Raw genomic sequence first — 24,269 nt, 5'->3', positions numbered from 1 at the left:
GCTTTCTTTCTTTCATTATTTTCTCTTCTTTATTTTGTGTGCTCCTTCCAGTTGGACATTTGTTAGACTCTCTCATCCATATATATATATTTTTTTTACCACCTCTTTGATGTTTTCTATCACCTTCTCCCCCTACTTAAAATACTTACTACTTAAAATTGATTGTAATCAAATGTGTATTAAATGTTATATAAACATAAATATAAATGTGTTATAATATTAGGAAAAAATTACAAAATTTGTTCATGACTTGGTTTTTGAATTCTTGATTGTGTACTTTTAGATAAATACATCTGCTATTGATTTTTTTAAAGGTAAAACTAATGTACAGTACAGTGCACACATCTTAATTCATCTTTGATGAATTTTGACATTTATAAACCCATGTAACACATACCACTATCAAAATATAAAACATCATTACTCCAGAAAATTTTCTCATGCTCCTTCATAGTCAACCTTGCCTCCCAAAACAACACTTTTCTGATTCTTTCTCACCATAGAGGAGTTTTACCTTTTCTGAACCTTCATATAAATGGGATCATATGTTATGTACTCTGTTGTGTCCAGCTTCTTTGATTCAGTATATGTCTAAAAGGTTATCCATACTGTTGTGTGTATCACTAGTTCCTTTTCATTGCTGGGCATTCCTTCCCTACTGCCTGTATCACAATGTGTGTACCCATTACCCTCTTGATAGGTAGGCATTGTGTTGTTTCCAGGTTTGGCTATTGCAGTTAAAAGTGCTGTGAACATTTTGACAAGTCTTTTGTCATATATATTTTGATTTCTCTTGGGTAAGTACATAGAGGTTTAAATTCTGGGTGTATATTTAATTTAGGATTAAAAATTTTTGATTTAAAATTTAAAAATTGTGATTAATATTTACTCCAGAAAATTAAGAAGCCAAATTGGATATATTCATCATCATATTTTTAAACTGATATTTGAAGTCATTGAGATGGATTCTCTAAGCATGTTGATCAGATGAATGCAATTTAATGATCTAGCTAATATTATCTAAGGGCTTTGTCAGAATTATCATTCTTAAATTCCTCAATTTTTATTTCAACTCCAGTATATCTTACGTTTACTCTCCTTAACCAGTGGTTCATTATAAGTATAAAATAATTTTAATTATGTAGCATATGAATATGAATAAAAATGATTTAAAGCTGTGTGGAACTCCCCTTGTGGTTTTTACTCTTCAGCTGTGTAATAAGTTAAGTCACGAGTATGTTCATCTGGGCTTTTTCATCACTTATACATGATCACTCAACATGCACACCGAGGCTCTCAAACTGTTCCATTTTGAACCAAACAAGAAACAAAAAACCCCAAAAACAAATAAACAAAAACAACAAAAAAAACACACCTTACTGTAGTTAATTGAAATGTTATTTTAAAAACCAAGATTAAAATCATTGCTTTTTTTTACCTTGAATGTTGCGAGCCTTAGAACACTGTGTAAGTATTCTGCCATTTGGAAAGCATTGCCCTTTGTGGTCTTTGAGAGTTTGGAACTTTAGGTAATCCTCTGGAACTTTGTTATGGTATGAATTTATAATTAAAGCTGTAATGTAGAATATTAAAACCCCTTAAGAGCATGATTAACCCATGCCTTTTTTTTCCAGTTCTATAATATTTTTTTTATTTTTTAATTTTTTTAATATAATTTATTGTCAAATTGGTTTCCATACAACACCCAGTGCTCATCCCGCAGGTGCCCTCCTCAATGACCATCACCCACTTTCCCCTCTCTCCCACCCTCCATCAACCCTCACTTTGTTCTCTGTAACTTTGTTTTCCCCTTCTCCTCCCCCATGGTCTTCTGTTAAGTTTCTCAAGATCCACATATGAGTGAAAACATATGGTATCTGTCTTTCTCTGACTGACTTATTTCACTTAGGATAATACTCTCCAGTTCCATCCACATTGCTGCAAATGGCAGGCTTTCATTCTTTCTCATTGCCAAGTAGTATTCTATTGTATCTATAAACCACATCTTCTTTACCTATTCATCAGTTGATGGGCATTTAGGCTCTTTCCATAATTTGGCTATTGTTGAAAGTACTGCTATAAGCATTGGGGTATATGTGTCCGTATGCATCAGCACTCTGTATCCCTTGTAAATACCTAGCAGTGCTATCACTGGGTCATAGGGTATTTCTATTTTTAATTTTTTGAGGAAACTTCACACTGTTTTCCAGAGTGGCTGCACCAGTTTGCATTCCCACCAACAGTGCAAGAGGGTTCCCGTTTCTCCACATCCTCACCAGCATCTATAGTCTCCTGATTTGTTCATTTTAGCCACTCTGACCAGCGTGAGGTGGTATCTCAGTGTGGTTTTGATTTGTATTTCCCTGATGATGAGTGACGTTGAGCATCTTTTCATGTGTCTGTTGGCCATCTGGATGTCTTCTTTGGAAAAGTGTCTATTCATGTCTTCTGCCCATTTCTTCACTGGATTATTTGTTTTTTGGGTGTGGAGTTTGGTCAGTTCTTTATAGATTTTGGATACAAGCCCTTTATCCGATATGTCATTTGCAAATATCTTCTATTCTGTCGGTTGCCTTTTAGTTTTGTTGATTGTTTCCTTTGCAGTGCAGGAGCTTTTTATCTTGATGAGGTCCAAATAGTTCATTTTTGCTTTTAATTCCCTTGCTTTTGGAGATGTGTCAAGTAAGAAATTGCTGCAGCTGAGGTCAGAGAGGTTTTTTCCTGCTTTCTCCTCTAGGGTTTTGATGATTTCCTGTCTCACGTTCAGGTCCTTCATCCATTTTGAGTTTATTTTTGTGAATGGTGTTAAGAAAGTGGTCTAGTTTCATTCTTCTGCCTGTTGCTGTCCAATTGTCCAATGGTATTTGTGCCAATACCATACTGTCTTGATGATTACAACTTTGTAGTAGAGACTAAAGTCTGGGATTGTGATGCTTCCGGCTTTGGTTTTCTTCTTCAATATTACTTTGGCTATTTGAGGTCTTTTGTGGTTCCATACAGATTTTAGGATTGTTTGTTCTAGCTTTGAGAAGAATGCCGGTGCAATTTTGATTGGGATTGTATTGAATGTGTAGATTGCTTTGGGTAGTTTTAACATTTTAACAATATTTATTCTTCCAATCCATGAGCATAACCCATGCTTTTTTAACTTTATTTTTATTTTGAGCTAAAAATATTTTTGTTAAGTTTTTTTTTTTTGTTGAGTGATTTAGAAAATAAATAACAATTATTATTTACTTTTTTTTCCTTTGTTGTAGATATGTTTGGCACTAATTTATGTGGTGCTTCACAGATATTTAATGCATATTTGTTAAAGACAATAAAGAATTATTTAAGAATAGACACTTTTTTTCTTCTAAGATTTTATTTAAATTCAAGTTAGTTAACATATTGGTGTAGTATTAGTTTCAGGAGTAGAATTTAGTGATTCATCGCTTACATATAACACCCAGTGCTCTTCCCAAGAAGTGTCCTCCTTAATGCCCATCACTCATTTAGCCCATCCCCCACCCACCTCCCTCCATCAACTTTTAGTTTGTTCTCTATAGTTAAGAGTCTCTTATTGTTTGTCTCTCTCTCTGTTTTTCTTTTCTTTTGTTTTATTTTCTTTCTTAAAGTTATTTACTCATTTTTTAAATTTATTTTGAGACAGAGAGAGAGCAGGAGAGGAGCAGAGAGAGAGGGAGAGAGAGAATCCCAAGCAGACTCCATGTTGTCAGTACAGATCCTGATGCAGGACTCAATCTCATGAACCCGTGAGATCATGACCTGAGCTGAAATCAAGAGTCAGATGCTTAACCAATTGAGCCACCCAGGCACTCCTGTCTGTTTTTATCTTATTTATTTTTCCTTTCTTTCCCTTATGTTCATCTGTTTTATTTCTTAAATTACACATATGAGTGAAATCATGTGGTATGTATCCTTTCTTGACTGACTTTCTTTGCCTAGCATAATACTCTCTAGTTCCATCCATGTCATTGGAATGGCAAGATTTCATTCTTTTTGATTGCTGAGTAATATTCCATTTTATATAGATATCACATCTTCTTTATCCATTCATCAGTCAGTGGACATTTGGGTTCTTTCCATAACTTGTCTGTTGTTGATAGTGCTGTATAAACATTGGGGTGCATATGCCCCTTCAAATCAGCATTTTTGTACCCTTTGGATAAATACCTTGTAGTGCAGTTGCTGGGTCGTAGGGTGGTTCTATTTTTAACTTTTTGAGGAACCTCCATACTGTTTTCCAGAGTGGCTATACCAGTTTGCATTCCCACTAACAGTGTCAGAGGGTTCCCTTTGCTCCCCATCCTAGCCAACATCTGTTGTTTCCTGATTTGTTAATTTTAGCCATTCTGACAGGTGTGAGATGATATCTTATTGTGGTTTTGATTTGAATTTCCATGATGATGAGTGATTTTTAATGTGTCTGTTAGTCATTTATATGTCTTTAACGATAGACATCTTGACTGTAGTTCACAGAAACATCATTTATAGTATTGGGCATCAGAAGGGTGAAGAGAGAAGAAAACGGTCATTGGGTGTTCTTATATCCACATTTTCCTTGGTTTCAGCCAAGCCAGACACATGAGAGTAGGTAATTCTAGCTAAATCATACTTTGTTTACACATACCTGATATACTCTAAACCTACAGTGGCCCCCGCTGTGGGGCTGGTTTGTGGAAGATAGACATGGAGCCAGATCTAGGTCTCTTGTAGCCAGAGCTATCATTCCATGGTTAGGATACTAAAAGATCGCAAAGCTTTATGCTGCCGTTGCTGTATTGTCATGGAGGGCATCAGTCATCTGCTTTGCTCAAGTGGAAACTCATGTCAGTTATAATACAGCTCATAAACCTAACAAAAGTGTATTATGAAGGTTTGGTATCTTCTCAAAAAATATATTTCTGTCTTTATTATTGTATTAGGATAGTTCCACCATATACCAATTTCAGGATGCACTTATATATTTGAGATATTATTCTTTCCTTGTAGCTCTTTGATATTTGAGTAATTCTGTGTAGAAGAAATACCAGGTTAATGAGATAAGTAACTGATAGATGGTGTGTCTTGGCAGATTTCTGAGTTAGAATGCAGGTTAGAGGCATAATTTTCTGGTGGGAAGTACGTAAACTTTGTTTTAAGAGATTTATTCCTTTTAAAGTAGTTCACGTGTTACCTAATTTAATTTTTACACAATTGTGTAATAGCAATCTCCAATTTGGAGCAGAGAATAATAAAAACTTTTGACATTAAGCCCACCAGTGATTACTAGTTTCTTGGTTACTTGAAGAAAATTTTATTTCAGTGTTTTCCATAACACATGAAATCTCTGTGCCAACTTTAGATACATGTGTTTATTATAAGGAGAACTATGGTCTGTACAGTTGCTTTTTAGTCACAATTTTATCAAAAAAATAATGCAAATAGCATGTTTCAGTCAAGGACAATAAGTGCATGTGTACCTATGTGGTGCATATACTTTCAAGTATTTATGGAGTGTAAGAGCATAATAGTAGCTCTATATAGTAACAGTCATTGTGTGTTTTTTAACCTTTCTAAGATTTCATTTCTGTACAAATGAGTTCTGTGAAATTATTATGGCCAAAATACCAGTGTTTGTCTTTCACTCAATTTATCTACACTTCATAAAAATGCTTAAATATTACTTCATCATCCTTAAATTTGCCTTTCAGAATGTGAAATATATGAACTAATTCTTGAATATTTATGAAGTAATTCTGATTTTTGCAGGTGTTGCAAGCCCTTAGGAATATTTAGCTTAATTTGGAACAGGATTCTTTATTTTTTGCTTGATTTTTCATTTTTGAAAACTAAGTTACAGTAAATCCATCTATGTATAATATTTTTGTATTTTTCTATAGTAGTTTGGTTAGACATGAGTCCTCATAGTTTATGATATCATGATTGAAATGCTAAGAGAGTTGTCTTATAAGTAATGTATATCATTATGTATACATTATGTATCCCCTTAGTAAAATTCTGTTTTACAGAATGCATGGGATCCAAAGTCACAGTTAATGAACTAATACCCTTTCTTGACTTTATTGTTGTTAAGGAAGTGTTTTACAGTTTATATTTATTCATATGAGAGTTATCTATTTCTAAAAAAAACAGTATGAGATCAATAGTTTAAAATATTCTGTGTTCATTGTGGTATGATCATGGTGATACGCTACCAACTGATAGTTGAACCAGATAGAACTTAAATCTTTTATGCTGACATAATGATAGTCTTAGGTGATTTAAATTTCTCCTTCAGCATATTTGTGCCCATAAAATTATTTGCCTTAAAATGAGTAGAACAGATATTTGGCTGAAAATGAATCCTGTAGGATGCTGTCTTACCTTATTTCTTAAGGTAGGTTCTAGGAACCAGCAACATCAGCATTATGGGGGAAGTTTGTTAGATATACAGTCTTGACCAATGCCAGGTTACTTAATCAGAATCTACATTTAATAGATTCTCAGTTGATTTGTGTGTACCTTAAAGTTTGAGAAGGCCTCCTGTAGAAGACATAAGACTTGGTATTTGGGTAAGGAACAAACACTTCTCTATCTGAGGTTGAAGTGCAAGAGTATAAAGATTTAGGAATTATTTCTTAGAATAATGAAATGTTTCTCCTTAAAGTACATTTCTCTTTGGGATTCCCCCCCCACTTCTTTTTTTTTTTTTTTTTTTTCCTGGAATAAAATGTGTCTAATGCAATTCTTTACTTTGATACTTTCATCTTACCTACCAAAGAAGATAAACTTCACTTCTTCCATACCAAATGAACAAACCTAATTATTGTTAAGTCTTCCCTAAGATAGTGGCATCCTGTGGATTTGCATGAAACTGAATCTTGAGAAAAGGAGACGGAAGACTGAGACCCTGATGTTAGAATGACCTGGCATGTGTCGTCACTTGTTTGGCTTGTTTCTGTGACACCACAGATGCATACATGCACTATTTCCTCCTAATTAAAGAATAAGTATGCCTGAATGTCTGCTATGTGCAAAATGAAACAGTGGATCAGGCCTTTCCTCAGAATTTATAGTCAGGTTGGGGAACTGTCCTTGAAAGTCAGGTATCCCGCCACCCGCAGAACTGTGGTATTTTGGGATATGGTCATGTGGATCCATTGGCTAGACGTCCCAGCTGTGGTTAAAAGGGAGAGTGGGAATAAAGCACTTATTTCAGTCAATTACACATTTTCTATTTAAGTAATATCATAGTGTATCAGTATATTTAAGAGGAGTTAGAATCTAGAGCAAAGCCCAAAGAAACGTACATGTATAGATGTACCTTCTCCTAACAAACTAATGGAATATTTGTTGAGGCATACTCTACCTCTGGATTTGTCAGTTTGCTTCAAGTAAAAATCTTTTGTTTGCACATGTCTCCAATATTTCAGAACTCCCCTCGGCATTATTCAACTTCTGTGGTGGTCCTAGGAAGTCACTGACTTTTCTGGGGATTGCCTGAATGTGGCATTTCTGAAACTTCTTAGCTGGGAATCCCTCAAGTACAGATGAAGTCTTGCTCAGTAGTATGGTTAACAGCATAGGAGGAGGAACTGCTCTTGTTGAACCTGGTGGGGTTGTGCCTGGCTCTTTCCTGCATTCTTGGGGCTGGGAGTGAGGGTGGGAGTCTTGAGTTCTGGTGCACAGTTTAAACACCAGTGCTCTAGTGTAGGAAAACTACTGTGATTGCCATTAACCTAAAGACCTGCAGTAGCCTCCCTTTTGAATATACAAAGAGTTTTTTTTTTTTAATGAAACTTACTTCCTGCTTCCCATAATTCTGATTTTTATCCAGTATTTTAAACTTTATCTGTCTTGCACAGGTGACCCAGAAATATTTGAGGTAGGAGACAGCTGCTTATAGTCAATACATGTGAAAAGCCTTAAGCCTGTGTGACCTGGAACAAGACTCAGAAACACAAAGATTCCTCCCAGAAATGTGCCGTTTTCTGCTGTATATTTGGCAAGCATATTATTAACACAGCAGAGGAGGGAGGTGGCCATAAATTTCTCATAAGGAAGGAATTGTAAAAGAAAATTATAGCATAGTATACTTCAAGATTGTAAATGCCATTCTCTTCATTTATTGTGCTGAGGACATTACTTTTAGAAATTTGTATAAAATATTTTAGAAAATACTGTTAATGTCATTTATTGATTCACTTATGCCATGGATAGATTCCTCTACCGATTTTTCAATCATGAACTTAATACTTGAGATTAGGGGGCACTGTTATACACTAATTTATATTAGGTTGTGTTTTTTCTTTCTCCCTTAGAAAGGCATGCATGGCTTATTATTAGAGAAAAGCAACAAGACAGCTTCTGCTCAGGATTTTTCGGTAGAAAATACATTTTGACTTGAACAGGGTTTTAGTGGCAACTTGATAATAGATAATTTTAGGAGATTGGTGAATTCTGTCATGATTGTACTGAAAAGTGCTATGTGGTCATATCGAATTGTGACACACTGTGCTTAGTGAGTGCCCATGCCCTGCTTGCTCTCCAGGAGAATGACTCGGGCACTTTGGACACAGTGGGCGCTGTAGTTGTGGACCACGAAGGGAACGTTGCTGCTGCTGTCTCCAGTGGAGGCTTGGCCTTGAAGCATCCAGGGAGGGTTGGACAGGTAAGTAATTATGGGGTTTTTAAACTGGCTTGTTAATTTAAAACATGGAGTTTTCTGGCTCACCATTTTTTAAAGCCAGTAAAAACATTTTTTCTTTAGAAAAAATAAATGATATTATGGTGTGTGTGTGTGTGTGTGTGTGTGTGTGTGTGTGTGTGTGTTTAGTATTTATGTAAGACAAATCATCAAATACCATTTCAAGATTCTAAAAAAAACTATCTCATGGCAATAGAGTTCTCTATGATCTTTACAATCAGTAATATTGTATGTTGTTACTTCAAAAAGGCTGGGTACTTGATATTTAGTATACATTCAGTAAATATGTATGATCTTCCATTTCTTTCTTTGCAAATGTCCTATTCGTTAGGGGTAAACGCTACCTGACTATATTGTGGCCTGCTTTTTAGGTGGGAAAATGACTTTAGAGTTACATTTTTATATTTCTTCCATTTAAGGAACAGTAAAATTTTGACCCTCTAAAATCCTCCTCTGGTTAAGCATTTCAGGAATGGAACCAACACATGATCCCATTCAAGGAATCTAGATATAAGGGGGGTCTTTTTTATGTGTAACTGGCTTATTCCTGTTTCACTTGCACATTTTCTTTACCATTCCTCCTTCCCCCCATCTCCAAACTTTAGTTCTGTACAGAGAATGGGATTTCACAGTCCATTTGATCTAGTAAGCTTTCTGAGTATAAACCAATTTGGTACATTACTTATGGGCTTAATAAATATTTGTTGAGTGAACTAATGACTCATGGAGTCTGTTAAAGTTGTTGCAAGGACTGTGCTTAAGCTCAGTACTTGGATCTCATGTTACACTCAGGGCACTGCTTGGCATGCTCTGTATGCTTTGTCCCTCACATTTGAGGAAGAGTCGGTATCACAGTTGCTTTGGACGTGGTGGTGAGTGAATGCTTGGAGGCCGGTGATCTGATTCATGGAGGACATCTTTGCAAAGCCCCAAGTGATGTTCCTTGATATGCCCTTTATAGTCTACAGGCCACTTACAGTCCCATGGCAGAGGGAAGGGGTAGGGAAGAATAATTAATTTTGTGCTACTCTTTGTCTACCATACAAGGGGATTTATGAGGAATGATTACTCAACATATGTACAATGCTTTGAACTCATTATAAAAAGCCTTTGTCTGGTCATGGTGTTTTTCCACATTATAAAGCCCTGTGTATTTGTCAAATTTGGGATAAGAACCAAGCTTGGCATATCAGATTTGGATGCCTTGGTGGAGAAGGAGAAAGAAAAGCCAGTATTAGCCGCCTTCATTGCATTGCAATTCCCATGGCTTTCTCACTGTTTTTTGTTTGTTTTAGTTAGCAAAATAGCAACAACAGAACCAAGGATAGTTATGGACTATGTTAGCAGAATATTTCATTGAACAATCATGAAGCCATTCTGCCACTACACATGGGATGTCCTGGAAAAAGAAACACTTCTGTAAAACTTAAACTTGTTGATTTGTGCCACTTGGCTAGTTTATGAAGACACAGTTTGTGGGAGCTGAAAATCAGGAAGAGGTGTGGTGGATAGAAGTAAAGGTACTTCACAGGAAAATGCATTTGCTTAATTGGATTATATTGCTTAGATAGAGGAGATATAATAAACCTGGAAATACGTAAACATCAGATGACAGTAAGGAACCATTCTTGACAATCAGGAGGGAAAGAGACAAAATATACAAGCAAAGTATTGAAAAAAATGGCTTTTTAAAAAATATGACGAAACTAGGTTCTTTTAAATACATTCTAAATGCACAAGTGAACTATTTAAGAGTCTTAACATATTACCCTGCTCTGTATATATGATAACAACCATTCAGATGGTGAAATGGCAATTTGAATTAGAACTTACTTGCTTGGCTTACCGACACTAATTAGAATTTACAACTGGGACACAAGAAAGGAATTATTAAATTCCACTCTCCCCTCACCCGCAACCTACTCCCACACAAATAGGCAGTTGATTTTAGTGGTTAAGAGTGTGAACTTTGGAGTCAGGTAAACCTTTATTCTAATCTCACCTCACCACTTTGCAGTTTCTTTACCATAAACAAGTTATTCAAAGTCTTTAAGCTTCACTTTCCATAACTGTAAAATGGGGATAAATAGGTACCTTAACAAAGTTCTAGAAGATTCAGTGATGCAATGCATTTAAGTTGCTTATCACAGTCCCTGATAATAACAGCTATAGCTACTGTTATTAATCTCTTGCTACATGCAACAAGTGTGTTCATTTGTGTGATCCTACAACAACATTATGAGGTTGGGGTTTTATAATCCTCATTTTATAAAGGAAAACAAGTACCAAAGATGATTAAATAATAATAATAATGATGATGATAATATTTATATGACCTGTTTGTAGTGAATGTTCATATTTTTTAAAATGTTAATGAAATTTTACTACTGAAAAGAAGGAAGCTTTTTTTTTTTTTTAAGGCCTGCTTAATGTTTTGTTTTATCCAAAGAAGTGGATAAGAGACGAACAATCTCTGATTCTTTCTTTTATCTGACCTATCACTGTCTCAGCCCAATTGATTTCAGAAGATTAAGAAGGAAGACAGCTTTAGGTCATGAAATTGAGGGGAGGTAGCATAAAAGGAATTTGCTTAGAGAGAAGAAACACAGAGTAAGTGTTTTTTTCTTTTCTAAAAAAAAAAAAATGAACTTTGGGTTTCTAAGAGCTGTCCTTGTGGCCCTGTTTGTTATCTTTGGGTGCAGGTTCCTGGTCAAGATAATTGTTGGGAATGGAAAGGACAGTGGACTAATGTCCAGGGTTTTCAAAGAAGGAAGAATGGGCCCTTCTCCTCAGGTCACAAGTTCTCTGAGGCTTTGACTGACTTAGCACCTGTCCTAGGTAGTACCAGATGAATGGCTTATCCCACAAGTCTGCTAGTTTTATTCTGAAATCACTTCTATAGGGCTTTCAGTTACTACTCTGACTCAATAGTCTTGTGTATTTTAGAAGCATTGTGTTTTCTAAGGCTATAATAGATTTCCTACTGTTTGCCTCATGGGAGTGTTGTGTTCAGTTCTTGGTTCTACTTTTAAGAAGGTTATTGTCAGTGACATCTGGGGATGGCATGGGGTACTTCATCTCCAATTATCTTGGACTTTGGATTATTTCTCAAGGAGGGTGATTAGGGGAATAGGGTGTGTGTGCATCTCAAAGTTTTGAGGAATAGTTCACAAATTCCTGCTCTGGGTAGAATATTGAAGCAAATGAATTCTAAAGTCCTTATAAAAAAGGATACAATACTGTAGAAAGCTAAAGTCTGTCTGGTCAGCATTCCCAGTCTTAGCTTCTTCCCCAGTCCTTACAAGTAAGCTCCTAGAAATAGCAGTTACTTTTTTCTCTTTTATGGGAACATATTTTTTTCTCCATCAGTGATAAGTCATGCTGCATACTCAGTGTATCGTAGCTTGTTGCGGACTTCTCCTCCTCCTCCTCCTCCTCCTCCTCCCCCTCCACCTCCTCCCAGCCCAACAATATGTGTGGGCTTCTTTCTCTTTAGTTCCTAAACATCTTCTTAAAATTTTTAATTCTTTATTTTGAACCTCTGCAATGAATCCCACACATTGCTGTGCCAACAGTTAGCCATTTCTTTACTGATGGACATCTATGGTTTCAGTTTGCTATTCTTACCAAACTTGTGGTGGTGAGCATTCTTGAGCAGTCTTTCTTCTATTTCTCTGGGATGGCTATCAAAAGATGTTTCTAATTCTACTAATAACTAAGGAATGGAAAAGTTAATCAGTTTTGATTCCCCTCCCAAAGGCAGAGAAGTCATTGTGGAATTGGAGAGGTGAATCCAGGCATTCTGGGTGGCATTATTAGAAACAAAATAGAAATAATTGTCATGTTCTTTTATAAAACCATAGTAATTTGTGTTATGGGTGGTTTCAGCCAAATAAATCTGCTCTACCACCTCATAAAGTGATTAGCTTGAATTGACCTATTTGCCTCCTTTCTTTATATCTGGCAGAATCTAGCACAGTGGTGAGCATATAATGGGCCCTTTGGTAATAACTGTTTGCAGTTCCTATTGTGCCACTTTAAGGGAGGCATGGCAAAAACCCTCCCAAATAGGGTTTCTTAGGGTATGCCAGGAGGACCCCCTGCATCCCAGCCCCACCCCCTACCACAGGGCCCTGATTAATAATGGCAATTCATTGGCCAAACCCCAGACCACTGAATCAGAATATCTGGGAACCATGGTTCTTATCACCAAGCTTCTCAAACAATTTGACATATACCTAGTTTCAGAACCACTATTTTAAGGCAACCATGGGGGTGATTTCAAGGGGCCAGAAGAGAAACTCCGCTGACAAACTGCAATAGGGGAAAGGTTTTTCAAGGAAGGAACAAAACTACTGCTGATGAGAGTCTAAGAAACTTTCTCTTACTGTTTCTGAAAAATTTTAGATTAATACAATAGTTGGAATATATAGTTTGGATAGTGTTAGAACCATTGTTTAGGTAGGTCTTACACAGTCTCTGGTATTATTTCCCATTTGATATACATCATTATTAAACCAGGCTTTATTAGATGGGTATGATTTTGTCTTCTGTTGAAAGCTAGTAATTACATATAATATTTCTGAAATACTCTATGTATCTATTTTCTTTTTTCCCAGGCTGCTCTGTATGGATGTGGCTGCTGGGCTGAAAACACTGGAGCTCATAATCCCTACTCCACAGCTGTGAGTACCTCAGGTATTTGCTGCTTTCATGACCATATTTCATAACTTCAACATTGTTAGGTCATTTAATGATTGAAAACAATATTTTTATGTAAACGTAAAGCAATATTTTTATGTAAACATAAAGCATGTGCTGAGACATTGCATAGACAAGTGCATTAATGCATGAAAGATCTTTGATATTTGGGAGGTTTTAAAAATTGTTTCACAATGTACGTATCACAGTATAAATGTTTTCCTAACATTTTCATTACACGTCTGGAGTTAACTATAACAATTATAGTTTTAATGTTTTTTCCCCCTAGTGTGACTCATGATAGTGCCAGATTTAGATCACAGAAGATATAAAAGTAATAAGGCATTTCAAAACTAAGATAATCTCTTGATTAAAATGTTGGCATAAAATATAAGATGTATTTCAAAATGTATGTTTTATGACATTTATTCCTCTAACTATACTTTTAATTAAATGTAGGTCCTCTTTTTGTATCTATATTAGAAGTCATTATCATTTAGAAATTGTGTGTGTGTGTGTGTGTGTGTGTGTGTGTGTGTGTGTGTGTGTGTTGGGGGTTGGTTAATGGGCAGAATGGTTGGTGTCTAGATCCAGGTTTTCATATACTTATGTAGGTATACTTGAAGCCTTTTCTCTCAATGTGGTGATATGCATGGTTGACAAAATAAAATCATCCCCTTTGCTGTGTTATCTCTCAAGTTACAGTCCTAAGCCTTTCTCCTCAATATCCTCAGGCTTTATCAGGTGGATGGATATGGCTGCCTTTCCTTCCTTCCTTTCTACAGTTGCTTGCCACTTTGGTTTCTATTTCACCATACTAACAAACCCCCAATCCAGTCTAGTCCTGTTTTCCTGCTTACTCTTGACTCGGTGGTCTCTGCTACAGGCAGCTCTCTCCTTTCTGTCATAGCGTAGATCCTGGAACTCTCTTGGTTTGTCCCGTTCCTCTGGCCTGCTCCATCTTGGCTCACTTCACAGACTTCCCATTTCTATCAATTCCAGTCTTGGGCCTCTCTACTTTCCTTCATTTCTCTCTGTGCTTTCTCTTGGTGATCTGGTGTTTTTTGTGTCACTGATCTATCAGGTGAAGTCTAAACATGAATTAATGTTGAATCTTAATCATACTAATATAATTGGCAAAAAATTGGTTTTCATTCTTTCATTTTTGAGGAGATGAGTATAATATAATAGGAGTTAATTTTTAATTTAATTTTGGTGGCACATGGAAATCTCTATGCATGATATTTAGAAATTAGCTTGTTCACATAATTAAGTATGGCCCTATGTTGATAGAAAATTGTGGTATTTGAACGAACTGAAGTCCGAAGTAGATAATACATTGTTTCATTTTTATTTTCCCAAAGGAGTATTACTCAGTATATGTTGTATGGACTTTATTTTTGGTCATTAGGTTATTCAGTGAGTTGGTTTGGCATTGTTTAAATGTTACTCTAATTGTCTAGATGTTAGGAGACCTGGATTGTACTCTAAGCTGAAATCCTGAAAGCCTGCCTGACTGTCGTTTTGGAAAAGAAATTCAATCTCTTGGGATTGTCCTCCTCTCTCCTTTTAATTGGTGATGTGGAAGTTGGAATAGAAACACATTTCATCGATTTGATTCTATTAAGTACAGTGCAGTGGGTGGGTAAAACTAAAATTGTAAAATTAAAGTCTTTTCCCCTTCCCCTTGGATATTTTCTCCTTTGTTCATCTTGCATCAATTGAACATAGTTTCATATGACTAAAGATAACTTTTGGTTTTCTAGTTCATGACATCCAGTGCAGCTTTTAAACTTGGATGCCCAGTTTGTCATGTTATATCATTCTGAAGTTTAAGGACTAATCATCATCAGTCCTCAGAGCCTGAGGGAAATAGAGCAAGTCTCCACTTCCTGCCATTCCTGGGACTTTTGTGTGATTTCTTCACACTTGTTCCTCCTGGGGTTGTTGCTATGAGGTTGACAGTGAAAACACATGGCAGCATTGGGTGACCAAGTCAGAAGAAAGGCGGTGCACAGAATTCTGGTTGTTTGGCCAAAATAGACTGGTGCCTTAGGCTGTTGCAGAAAATTTAGAGACCTGGCCTACATTTTAGGTTTATAGTTCTTGGAAGGCAATAATTGAAAGGCAGAGGGAAGATAGTTATAGTCAGGGTAGGGCTCTCCCAAGGCCACACAGGTGATTTGATCATTAGCCTTAGGGATAATGATCCATCACCTTGTTCTCATCACTGGGTGGGGAGGAATGAGTGGGGAGTGGGGAGTGGGGAAGAGAGAGCAGTGTGGCAGGATCTGACCATGTAAACTCTGACTAAGGTTCTGGCATCATGGAAATTTGTCTAGTTAGGAAGGGAGCAGGGTAGATACCTGCGTTCTTGTTCAGTCTGTTTCACTTACTGCCTGTGACCCTGGCATGAGGTTATTTGTAAAGTAGGAATATGTACCTTAATATTGAATAAGTAGACGTATGTAAGGCACATAACATACTTCTTGGCTCAGAGAAGTGATTCAATACTTAACTGTGTTTCATTGAATTGAAGTCACACCTTTTATAAGGTACACCATTATCTAAAAAAAACATTGGTTGATTCGTATTTTTTTTATTGCAATAAGAACACTTACCATGAAATCTATTTTCTTAACAACATTTTTAAATGTTTATTTTATTTTTGAGAGAGAAAGACAGCATGAGCAGGGGAGGGCAGAGGGAGAAGGAGACCCAGAATCTGAAGCAGGTTCCAGGCTCTGAGCTGCTAGCACAGAGCTGGACATGGGGCTTGAACCCACAAACCATGAGATTATGACCTGAGATGAAGTTGGACCCCCAACCGACTGAACCACCCAGGTGCCCCATCTTAACAACATTTTTAATGTATAATGCCCCATCTTAACATTTTTAATGTATAATACACTATATTTAACTTTAGGCACAATATTGTACAGCAGACCCTTGAACTTATTCATCTTTCATTACTGAAACTTTATGAATTTTCACTATCAACTCCCCATTTCCCCCTCCCCTCAGTCCCTGGCAATCACAGTTCTATTCTCTGCTTCTGTGAGTTTGGCTATTTTAGGTTTCTCATGTAAGTGGAATCATGCAGTATCTGTTCTTCTGTGACTGGCTTATTTCACTTTGCATAATGTCTTCAAGGATTATCCATGTTGTATATGGCAGGATTTCCTTCTTTTTTAAGGCTGAATAATATTCTGTTATACATATATGCCACATTTTCTTTACCCATTTATCTGTTGGTAGACATTTAGGTTGTATCCACATCTCAGCTATTATGAATAATGATGCAGTGAACATGGAGGTGCTGAAATCTCTTCAAGATCCTGATTTCAATTCTTTTGGATAAATACCCAGAAGTGGAGTTGTTGGATCATATAATACTCCTATTTTTAATTTTTTGAGGAACCCCCATTCTGTTTTCCATAGCAGGTGCACCATTTTACATTCCCACCTACAGTGTACAATGGTTTGAATATCTCTACATCTTCACCAACTTTATTTATCTCTTGTCCTTTTGATGCTAGCCATTCTAACGGGTATGAGGTGATGTCTCATTATGATTTGATTGGCAATTCCCTGATGATTAGTGAGGTTGAACACCTTTTTATTTACCTGTTGGCCAATTGTGTGTCTTTGGAGAAATATCTATTCAAGTCCTTTGCTGATACATTAATCTTGCTATTTGTGTTTTGCTATTGAGTTGTAGGAGTTCTTCATGTCTTTTGGATATTAACCCCTTATCATTTAATTTAATTTAATTTATTTTACTTATTTATTTATTATTTATTTATAAATATAATTTATTGTCAAGTTGGCTAACATACAGTGTATACAGTGTGCTCTTGGTTTTGGAGTAGATTCCCATGATTCATCGCCTACATAGAATACCCACTGCTCATCCCAACAAGTGCCCTCCTCAATGCTCATCACCCATTTCCCCCTCTCTCCCGCCTCCCCCCATCAACCCTCAGTTTCATCTTTGTATTTAAGAATCTCTTATGGTTTGCCTCCCTCTCTGTTTGAAACTATTTTGTCCCCTTCCCTTCCCCAATGGTCTTCTGTTAAGTTTCTCAAGTTCCACATTTGAGTGAAAATATATGATATCTGTCATTCTCTGACTGACTTATTTCACTTAGCATAATACCCTCCAGTTCCATCCACATTGTTGCAAATGGCAGGCTTTCATTCTTTCTCATTGCCAAGTAGTATTCTATTGTATATATAAACCACATCTTCTTTATTCATCAGTTGGTGGACATTTAGGCTCTTTCCATAATTTTATACCCCTTATCAGGTATATGGTTTGTAAATATTTTCTCCCAGTCCATAGGTTGCTTTTCCATTTTGTTGATTATTTCTTTTCTTGTACAGAAGTTGTTTTTGTTTGTTTGTTTATTGTTTAATTTACATCCAAATTAGTTAGCATATAGTGCAACAAATGATTTCAGGAGTAGATTCCTTGATGCCCCTTACCCATTTAGCCATCCCCCCTCCCACAACTCCTCCAGTAACCCTCTGTTTGTTCTCCATATTTATGAGTCTCTTATGTTTTGTCCTCCTCTCTGTTTTTGTATTCTTTTTGCTTCTCTTCCCTTACATTCATCTGTTTAGTATCTTAAATTCCTTATATGAGTGAAGTCATATGATATTTGTCTTTCTCTGACTAATGTCACTTAGCATAATACCCTCCAGTTCCATCCACGTAGTTGCAAATGGCAAGATTTCATTCTTTTTAATTGCCGAGTAATACTCCACTGTATATATATATACCACATCTTCTTTATCCATTCATCCGTTGATGGATATTTGGGCTCTTTCCATACTTTGGCTATTGTCAATAGTGCTGCTATAAACATTGGGGTTCATATGCCCCTACAAAACAGCACACCTGTATCCCTTGGATAAATACCTAGTAGTGTAATTGCTGGGTCATAGGGTTGTTCTATTGTTAATTTTTTGAGGAACCTCCACACTGTTTTCCAGAGTGGCTGCACCAGTTTGCATTCCCACCAGCAGTGCAAAAGAGATCCTCTTTCTCTGCATCCTCGCCAACATCTGTTGTTGCCTGAGTTGTTAATGTTAGCCATTCTGACAGGGATGAGGTGGTATCTCATTGTAGTTTTGATTTGTATTTCTCTGATGATGAGTGACGTTGAGCATTTTTCATGTGTCAGTTGGCCATCTGGATGTCTTCTTTGGAGAAGTGTCTGTTCATGTCTTTTGCCCATTTGTTCACTGGATTATTTGTTTTTTTTGGGTGTTGGGTTTGATAAGTTCTTTATAGATTTTGAATACTAACCATTTATCTGATATGTCATTTGCAAATATCTTCTCCCATTCTGTCGGTTGCCTTTTAGTTTTGCTGATTGTTTCCTTTGCTGTGCAGAAGCGTTTTATTTTGATGCAGTCCCAATAGTTCATTTTTGCTTTTGTTTCCCTTGCCTCCTGAGACGTGTTGAGTAGGATGTTGCTGCGGCCAAGGTCAAAGAGGTTTTTTTTGCCTGCTTTCTCTTCTAGGATTTTGATGGCTTCCTGTCTTACATTAGGTCTTTCATCCATTTTGGGTTTATTTTTGTATGAAAGTGGTGTAAGAAAGTGGTCCAGGTTCATTTTTCTGCATGTCGCTGTTCAGTTTTCGCAGCACCATTTGCTGAAGAGACCATTTGCTGAATAAAGATTCCATTGGATATTCTTTCCTGCTTTGTCAAAGATTAGTTGGCCATACATTTGTGGGTCCATTTCTGGGTTCTCTATTCTGTTCCATTGATCTGAGTGTCTGTTCTTGTGCCAGTACCATTCTGTCTTGATGATTACAGCTTTGTAGTATAGCTTGAAGTCTGGGATTGTGATGCCTCCAGCTTTGGTTTTCTTTTTCAAGATTGCTTTGGCTGTTTGGAGTCTTTTCTGGTTCCATAAAAATTTTAGGATTGTTTGTTCTAGCTCTGTGAAGAATGCTGGCATTATTTTGATAAGAATTGCTCCTGTACAGAAGTTTTTTAGTTTGATGTGGTCCCACTTACCGATTTTTGCTTTTGTTGCTTATATGTTTGATGTCATATCCACGAGTAAAATACACAATATAAGATACATATATTAAGTGGGGGTGGGGGTTGGAGGGTCGGGGGAGGAGACTGCCAATAATAGAATGACACTCTTCTTTCTCATCACTTAACACATGGTTGTTGCTTTACAAGAAAATATACAACTTGGGGGCATTCCTCCAACAAGAAATATTTGTTGCACTGATAGTAATTTCATGTGCCATTGCTGTTTCCATGCCTTCCTATGTTTTTAATTACTTTTTGTTTCAATTCTGTATCATACTATACTCCCTTTGAACCCATGGTAAATGACAGGTAAACTCAAAACATGTAGTTTCAACGTGGCACATAACTCAACTGAAGGGTCAACAATTGGAACAGCTTACTTACCGCTAGAGGCAGTGCTATGTCACAGCTGCAGCCTAGAGAGGAGGCACAGGAGGATGTCATCAATTAAAATGCATCTCCTGATTTTAGAAAATTTTAACTGTGAAAAAACAATAATTTAGAATTAATAAACTACAATTAATAAACTACAATAAAAGATTTTTTTATTCTCAGCTTTTTAATATTTTTGGTGAAAATAACTATTTTAGCTTTTCTTAAGTAGTGACATAAGCTCTTGAGAAAAGGGGGTACCTGTGGGTATATTTGTTTTTCCTGAGTGCCTGGCATAGGGCCTTGCACTTAATAAGTGCTTACTAGACAAATTAAAATTAAGACAGATGATGATTTTTATAATCATCTAAGTTGCTGAGAGACTGGAACTTAATTATTTCAGTCACTAAAATGAAATGATAATTATGTAATGGGATAGAGGTGCTAATTATTGCTGTAGTGGCAATCATATTACAGTGTATAAATGTATCATTAACATGTTGTACACCTTAAATTTACACAATGTCATATGTCAAATACATTTCATTAAATGAAAGAAATGTATATGTGATTCCTCACTCTTCTAGAAGGATGCTTCTCATTTCAAAAAGATTATTCACCATGTAATATCCTTATATAGTACTTTAAAATTTTATTTAATTTGCCAAAGTCAGAATCACACATAATTTTTTAGTAACACATAGATGCATAATGTAAGATATATCTGTGATCTTTCTCTGGCTATGGAAAGGAAGAGCAGATTGAGGATTAGAAGATCAGAAGGAGGAAAAAAGAAGGAGATTAAGTTTATGCTCTGATTGACCTTAACACTGGTATGCCGTTACTTGTCTGTATAGTATGTTTTTTTTCTTAAAGAGAAACAATGAATCCAGCAGTTATATGGCAGTTGACTGGAGTTCAGGAGACACAAGCTTCAGTCCCTCTTTTTTAAAGTGTTTTGGCCTGAAGAAAGATCTGCTACTTGGTTTCTGGTATGTGGCCCAGTGATTTCTGATTTTGTAGATTCTTTGATTTTTCTAGATTTTGGCTCTGGGAAGTTCTAGACCCCTGAACGTGGTGAGGATGTGGCCATTGCTTGCCAGGAATAAGTTCAAAGGTTGGTGTGATAAAAAATGCAAAAAATTGAGACCAGGCTTTTGCTTAAGTATTTCTGAGGTAGTGATTTTTTTTTTTTAAGTTTATATATTTATTCTGATAGAAAGCATGAGCAGAGGAGGGGTAGAGAGAGAGAAAGAATGCCAGCAGGCTCTGTGCTGTCAGTGCAAAGCCCCATGTGGGGCTTGACCCATGGGGCTCAAACTCACAAACCTGAGCCAAAAGGGTGAGGCAGGGGGTTGGTAGGAAGAGAGAAAGAAGAATGAGAATCCCAAGCAGGCTCTATGCTGTCAGCGCAGAGCCCAATGCGGGGCTCAACATGGGGCTATAGAACTCACCATGACCTGAGCTGAAATCCAGAGGTGGATGCCTAACTGACTGGGCCATGAGGGCGCCCCTGTGAGCCAGCGATTCTGAGCCAGCCCTCTTCCTCAAGGGCTGGGAATTATGTTACCGCTTCTTGGTTTTCCTTCCCAGTCTCCTTTGTTAATGTTTCTCATCTCCCTGACTTCTCAGTTTTGGAGTACCCTGAGACCTAGTCCTTGAACTTCTCTCTTTGTATACCCACTCCTTTGGTGTTCTTACCAGTCTAATGGCTAAGTACCATCCATATATATGCTGATGACTCCCCCATTTTTATCTCCAACCTGGGCTTCTCCCAGGACACCGTTGTATATTCAACTGCTTGTTCAGTCTCCAGTCATATATCTGATAGGCATCTCAAATTTAGCATGTCCAAATATGAGCTCTTGATATTGTATCCCCTTTGCTGCCTGCCACCTGCTTCTCTTGCAGTCTTCCCACACAGCAAATGGCAACTCCAGCCTCCTAGTGGCTCGGGTCAAAATGTTGGATTCATGCTTGATCCCCTTTTGTTTGGTTTGGTTTGGTTTCCCTTCCCCCCCTCTACTTCCCTCCGCTTCCCTTCCTCACCCACATCCAAGCCAACAACAAACTCAGACTATTCTAAGTATATTTATAGTCTGACAATTCTTAGCACCTCCACTGCTACCAACAGATTCAGTGTGCTATCACATCCAATCTGGATTCTTTCAGTAACCCCCTAGCTGGTACTTGTTTTTGCTCTTTTGCCCTTTTATTCAGTTCTTAACATAAGAGTTGGGGTTCTAACCTATCAAATCATGCCATACCTCTTCTTTGAACTGTCCAGTCACTTCCCATCTGACTCAGAGGAAAAGCTGAGGTCCTTATGAAGGGCCTCTGAGGCCTTGTATACAGTGTTCCCACTTTCTTCTCAGACTTCAGCTCTTGCTTTTCTTCCCTTCCTTATTCAGTTCCAGCTACATTGGCTGCTTACTGTATTTTAAACATGCCAGGCACACTCTTACCTTCAGAACTTTGCCTCAGTTGTTTCCTTTCCTGTTAGCTCTCTACCTTCAGTAGCTTAAGCTGCTGCCTCCCACTCCATCAACTCTTTATTCACATGGTTCACCTTCTTAGTGAGATCTTCTCTGACCACCCTATTTAAACATACAAATCTTCTCAGCCCACATTCCTTATTCTCCTCCCATGTTTTGGCTTTTTTGTCACAGTATATCTTTCATCTTTCTTCTTGCTGGAGCTTGCAAGCTAGCTCTGGCTTCTCTTCCTCTTTATATTTATTTTTTATCTAAAAAAATTTTTTTAATGTTTATATATTTTTGAGAGAGACAGAGACAGAGCGTGAGTAGGGAAGGGACAGAGAGAGGGAGACACAGAATCTGCAACAGGCTGCAGACTCTGTGCTGTCAGCACAGAGCCGACATGGTGCTCGAACTCACGGACTGTGAGATCATGACCTGACCTGAAGTCGGACACCCACTGACTGAGCCACCCAAGCGCCCCTCTCTTCCTCTTTTTATAAGGACACTATTCCTATCATGAGTGTCCCATCCTCATGACTTCATATAACCTTAATTACCTCTCCCCAAATACTACCACATAAGAGATAAGGGCTTCAACATATGAATTTGTGAGGGGACACAAAAATTAAATCCATAACAGGTATAGTAAGCTAGGTCAAGCCCAGATGATTCAGGGCTGAGAGGAATGTTAAGGGAAGTATTGAGAGTGGTTATTCTGGTGAGAATGGAGGATGCCTAAGTAGAGGGGTGAGTGCAAGGTGTATAGAGCTTAATGTAGGATCTCTAGATGGCTTTGATTTAGTATTTAAATATTCTTTTGTATGAAGTGGGGATCTTTTTGAGTAGGGAGATGCTCATACTTTTGGAAGATAGAGAGATAGATCTTTTATCTCTGAGATTGTTCAGGAATGATTAACAATGATTCAGACAATGAGAGGCAAAACTGGTCAATAAGTTAAATACATTGCTGTGAGTTCTACTGAGTTGGATTCCAGACTCTTCAGCCTACTCTGGTTCTTTTATCTGCCTTTTCAGGCTGTCCTAGTCCTGTTGCATCATCTTCTTACAGTCAACAGGATTCTTGGGGGGCTCAGGGTAATGAGCAACTACTTAAGCTGGAATAATTTGGTATATAATACATTGGGTTGAGAGTCATGCCATGAGAAATCTTTCTGTGAATTATGACTTCTAGATGTGAGCATAGATAAAACCCTAACATTCATAAACATCATCATCTTAAAAGCACTTGACTCTTTGGACTGTTTGGTTAGTGGGGGTGGGGAAGAAATATTGTTCATTTACAGATAACAGAGTATTTAAACTACCAGTACATTTCTAAGAACTAAGGTAATTATCTGGGATGGGAATTCTATTCTGACACTGTTGCTTATTTTAATTATGTCACTTCATATCTGATGAACTATTAATATATTATTTCCTGCTTTTTACATAAGTAAAGTCACTGATGGTTCAAAGTTAAGTACAATTCTGAATTATGGTAGGTCATTTTCTAGGAAAACCAGTTCAGTATGACAGCTTTGGTTATCGTGCATCTTAGAAGTTTTAAATGAGTGGATTTTTTTTTCCTAATTGTGAAATAACACTTGCTCATTGAAAAGAGCTTGGGAAACAAAACTGATAATTTTGCCATCCTGTGGTAGTCTGTATTAATATTTTTGGGAGATTTTTCAGTTTGTGTTATGCTTTATATTGTATAATTAATGATGTGTCATTAAATATTCTTCAAAACATAATTTTAAGGGATATGAAGGATGTCTTTTCATGTATATGTGAGTTCAGGTATTTTGCTCTTATGTCAGATGACTTGTAATTGCTCTCATGCTATAAAACAACCTGTTTTAGAGGCTTTATCCTGTGCTCAGGTCTGGGTATGGTAAAGAGAAGTAAAGACATTCTCTGTCCTTAAAAGGGCATGAAATCTCTGGCCTTACTTGATCATAT

At 37.0% G+C, this 24,269-nt stretch overlaps 1 protein-coding gene across 2 annotated transcripts in view; it reads left to right on the top strand.

Moving 5' to 3' along the window:
• TASP1 (taspase 1) overlaps nt 1-24,269 on the top strand; it is a 259,813-nt gene that overhangs the window by 87,862 nt on the left and 147,682 nt on the right. Inside the window, exons 8-9 of one of the 2 annotated variants that reach the window (XM_047068890.1) lie at nt 8,537-8,656; nt 13,312-13,390. In XM_047068890.1, coding sequence (XP_046924846.1) covers nt 8,537-8,656; nt 13,312-13,390 — 199 coding nt within the window. The remainder of the gene's footprint in view (nt 1-8,536; nt 8,657-13,311; nt 13,391-24,269) is intronic. The other variant, XM_047068891.1, reaches the window with a different exon arrangement.

Source organism: Lynx rufus, unplaced genomic scaffold, assembly GCF_022079265.1.
Source record: "Lynx rufus isolate CCGP_SWC_20201006 ecotype Redwood Valley unplaced genomic scaffold, mLynRuf1.p SCAF_8, whole genome shotgun sequence".
NCBI lineage: Eukaryota > Metazoa > Chordata > Mammalia > Carnivora > Felidae > Lynx > Lynx rufus.
This window is presented reverse-complemented; position numbering and strand designations above follow the sequence as displayed.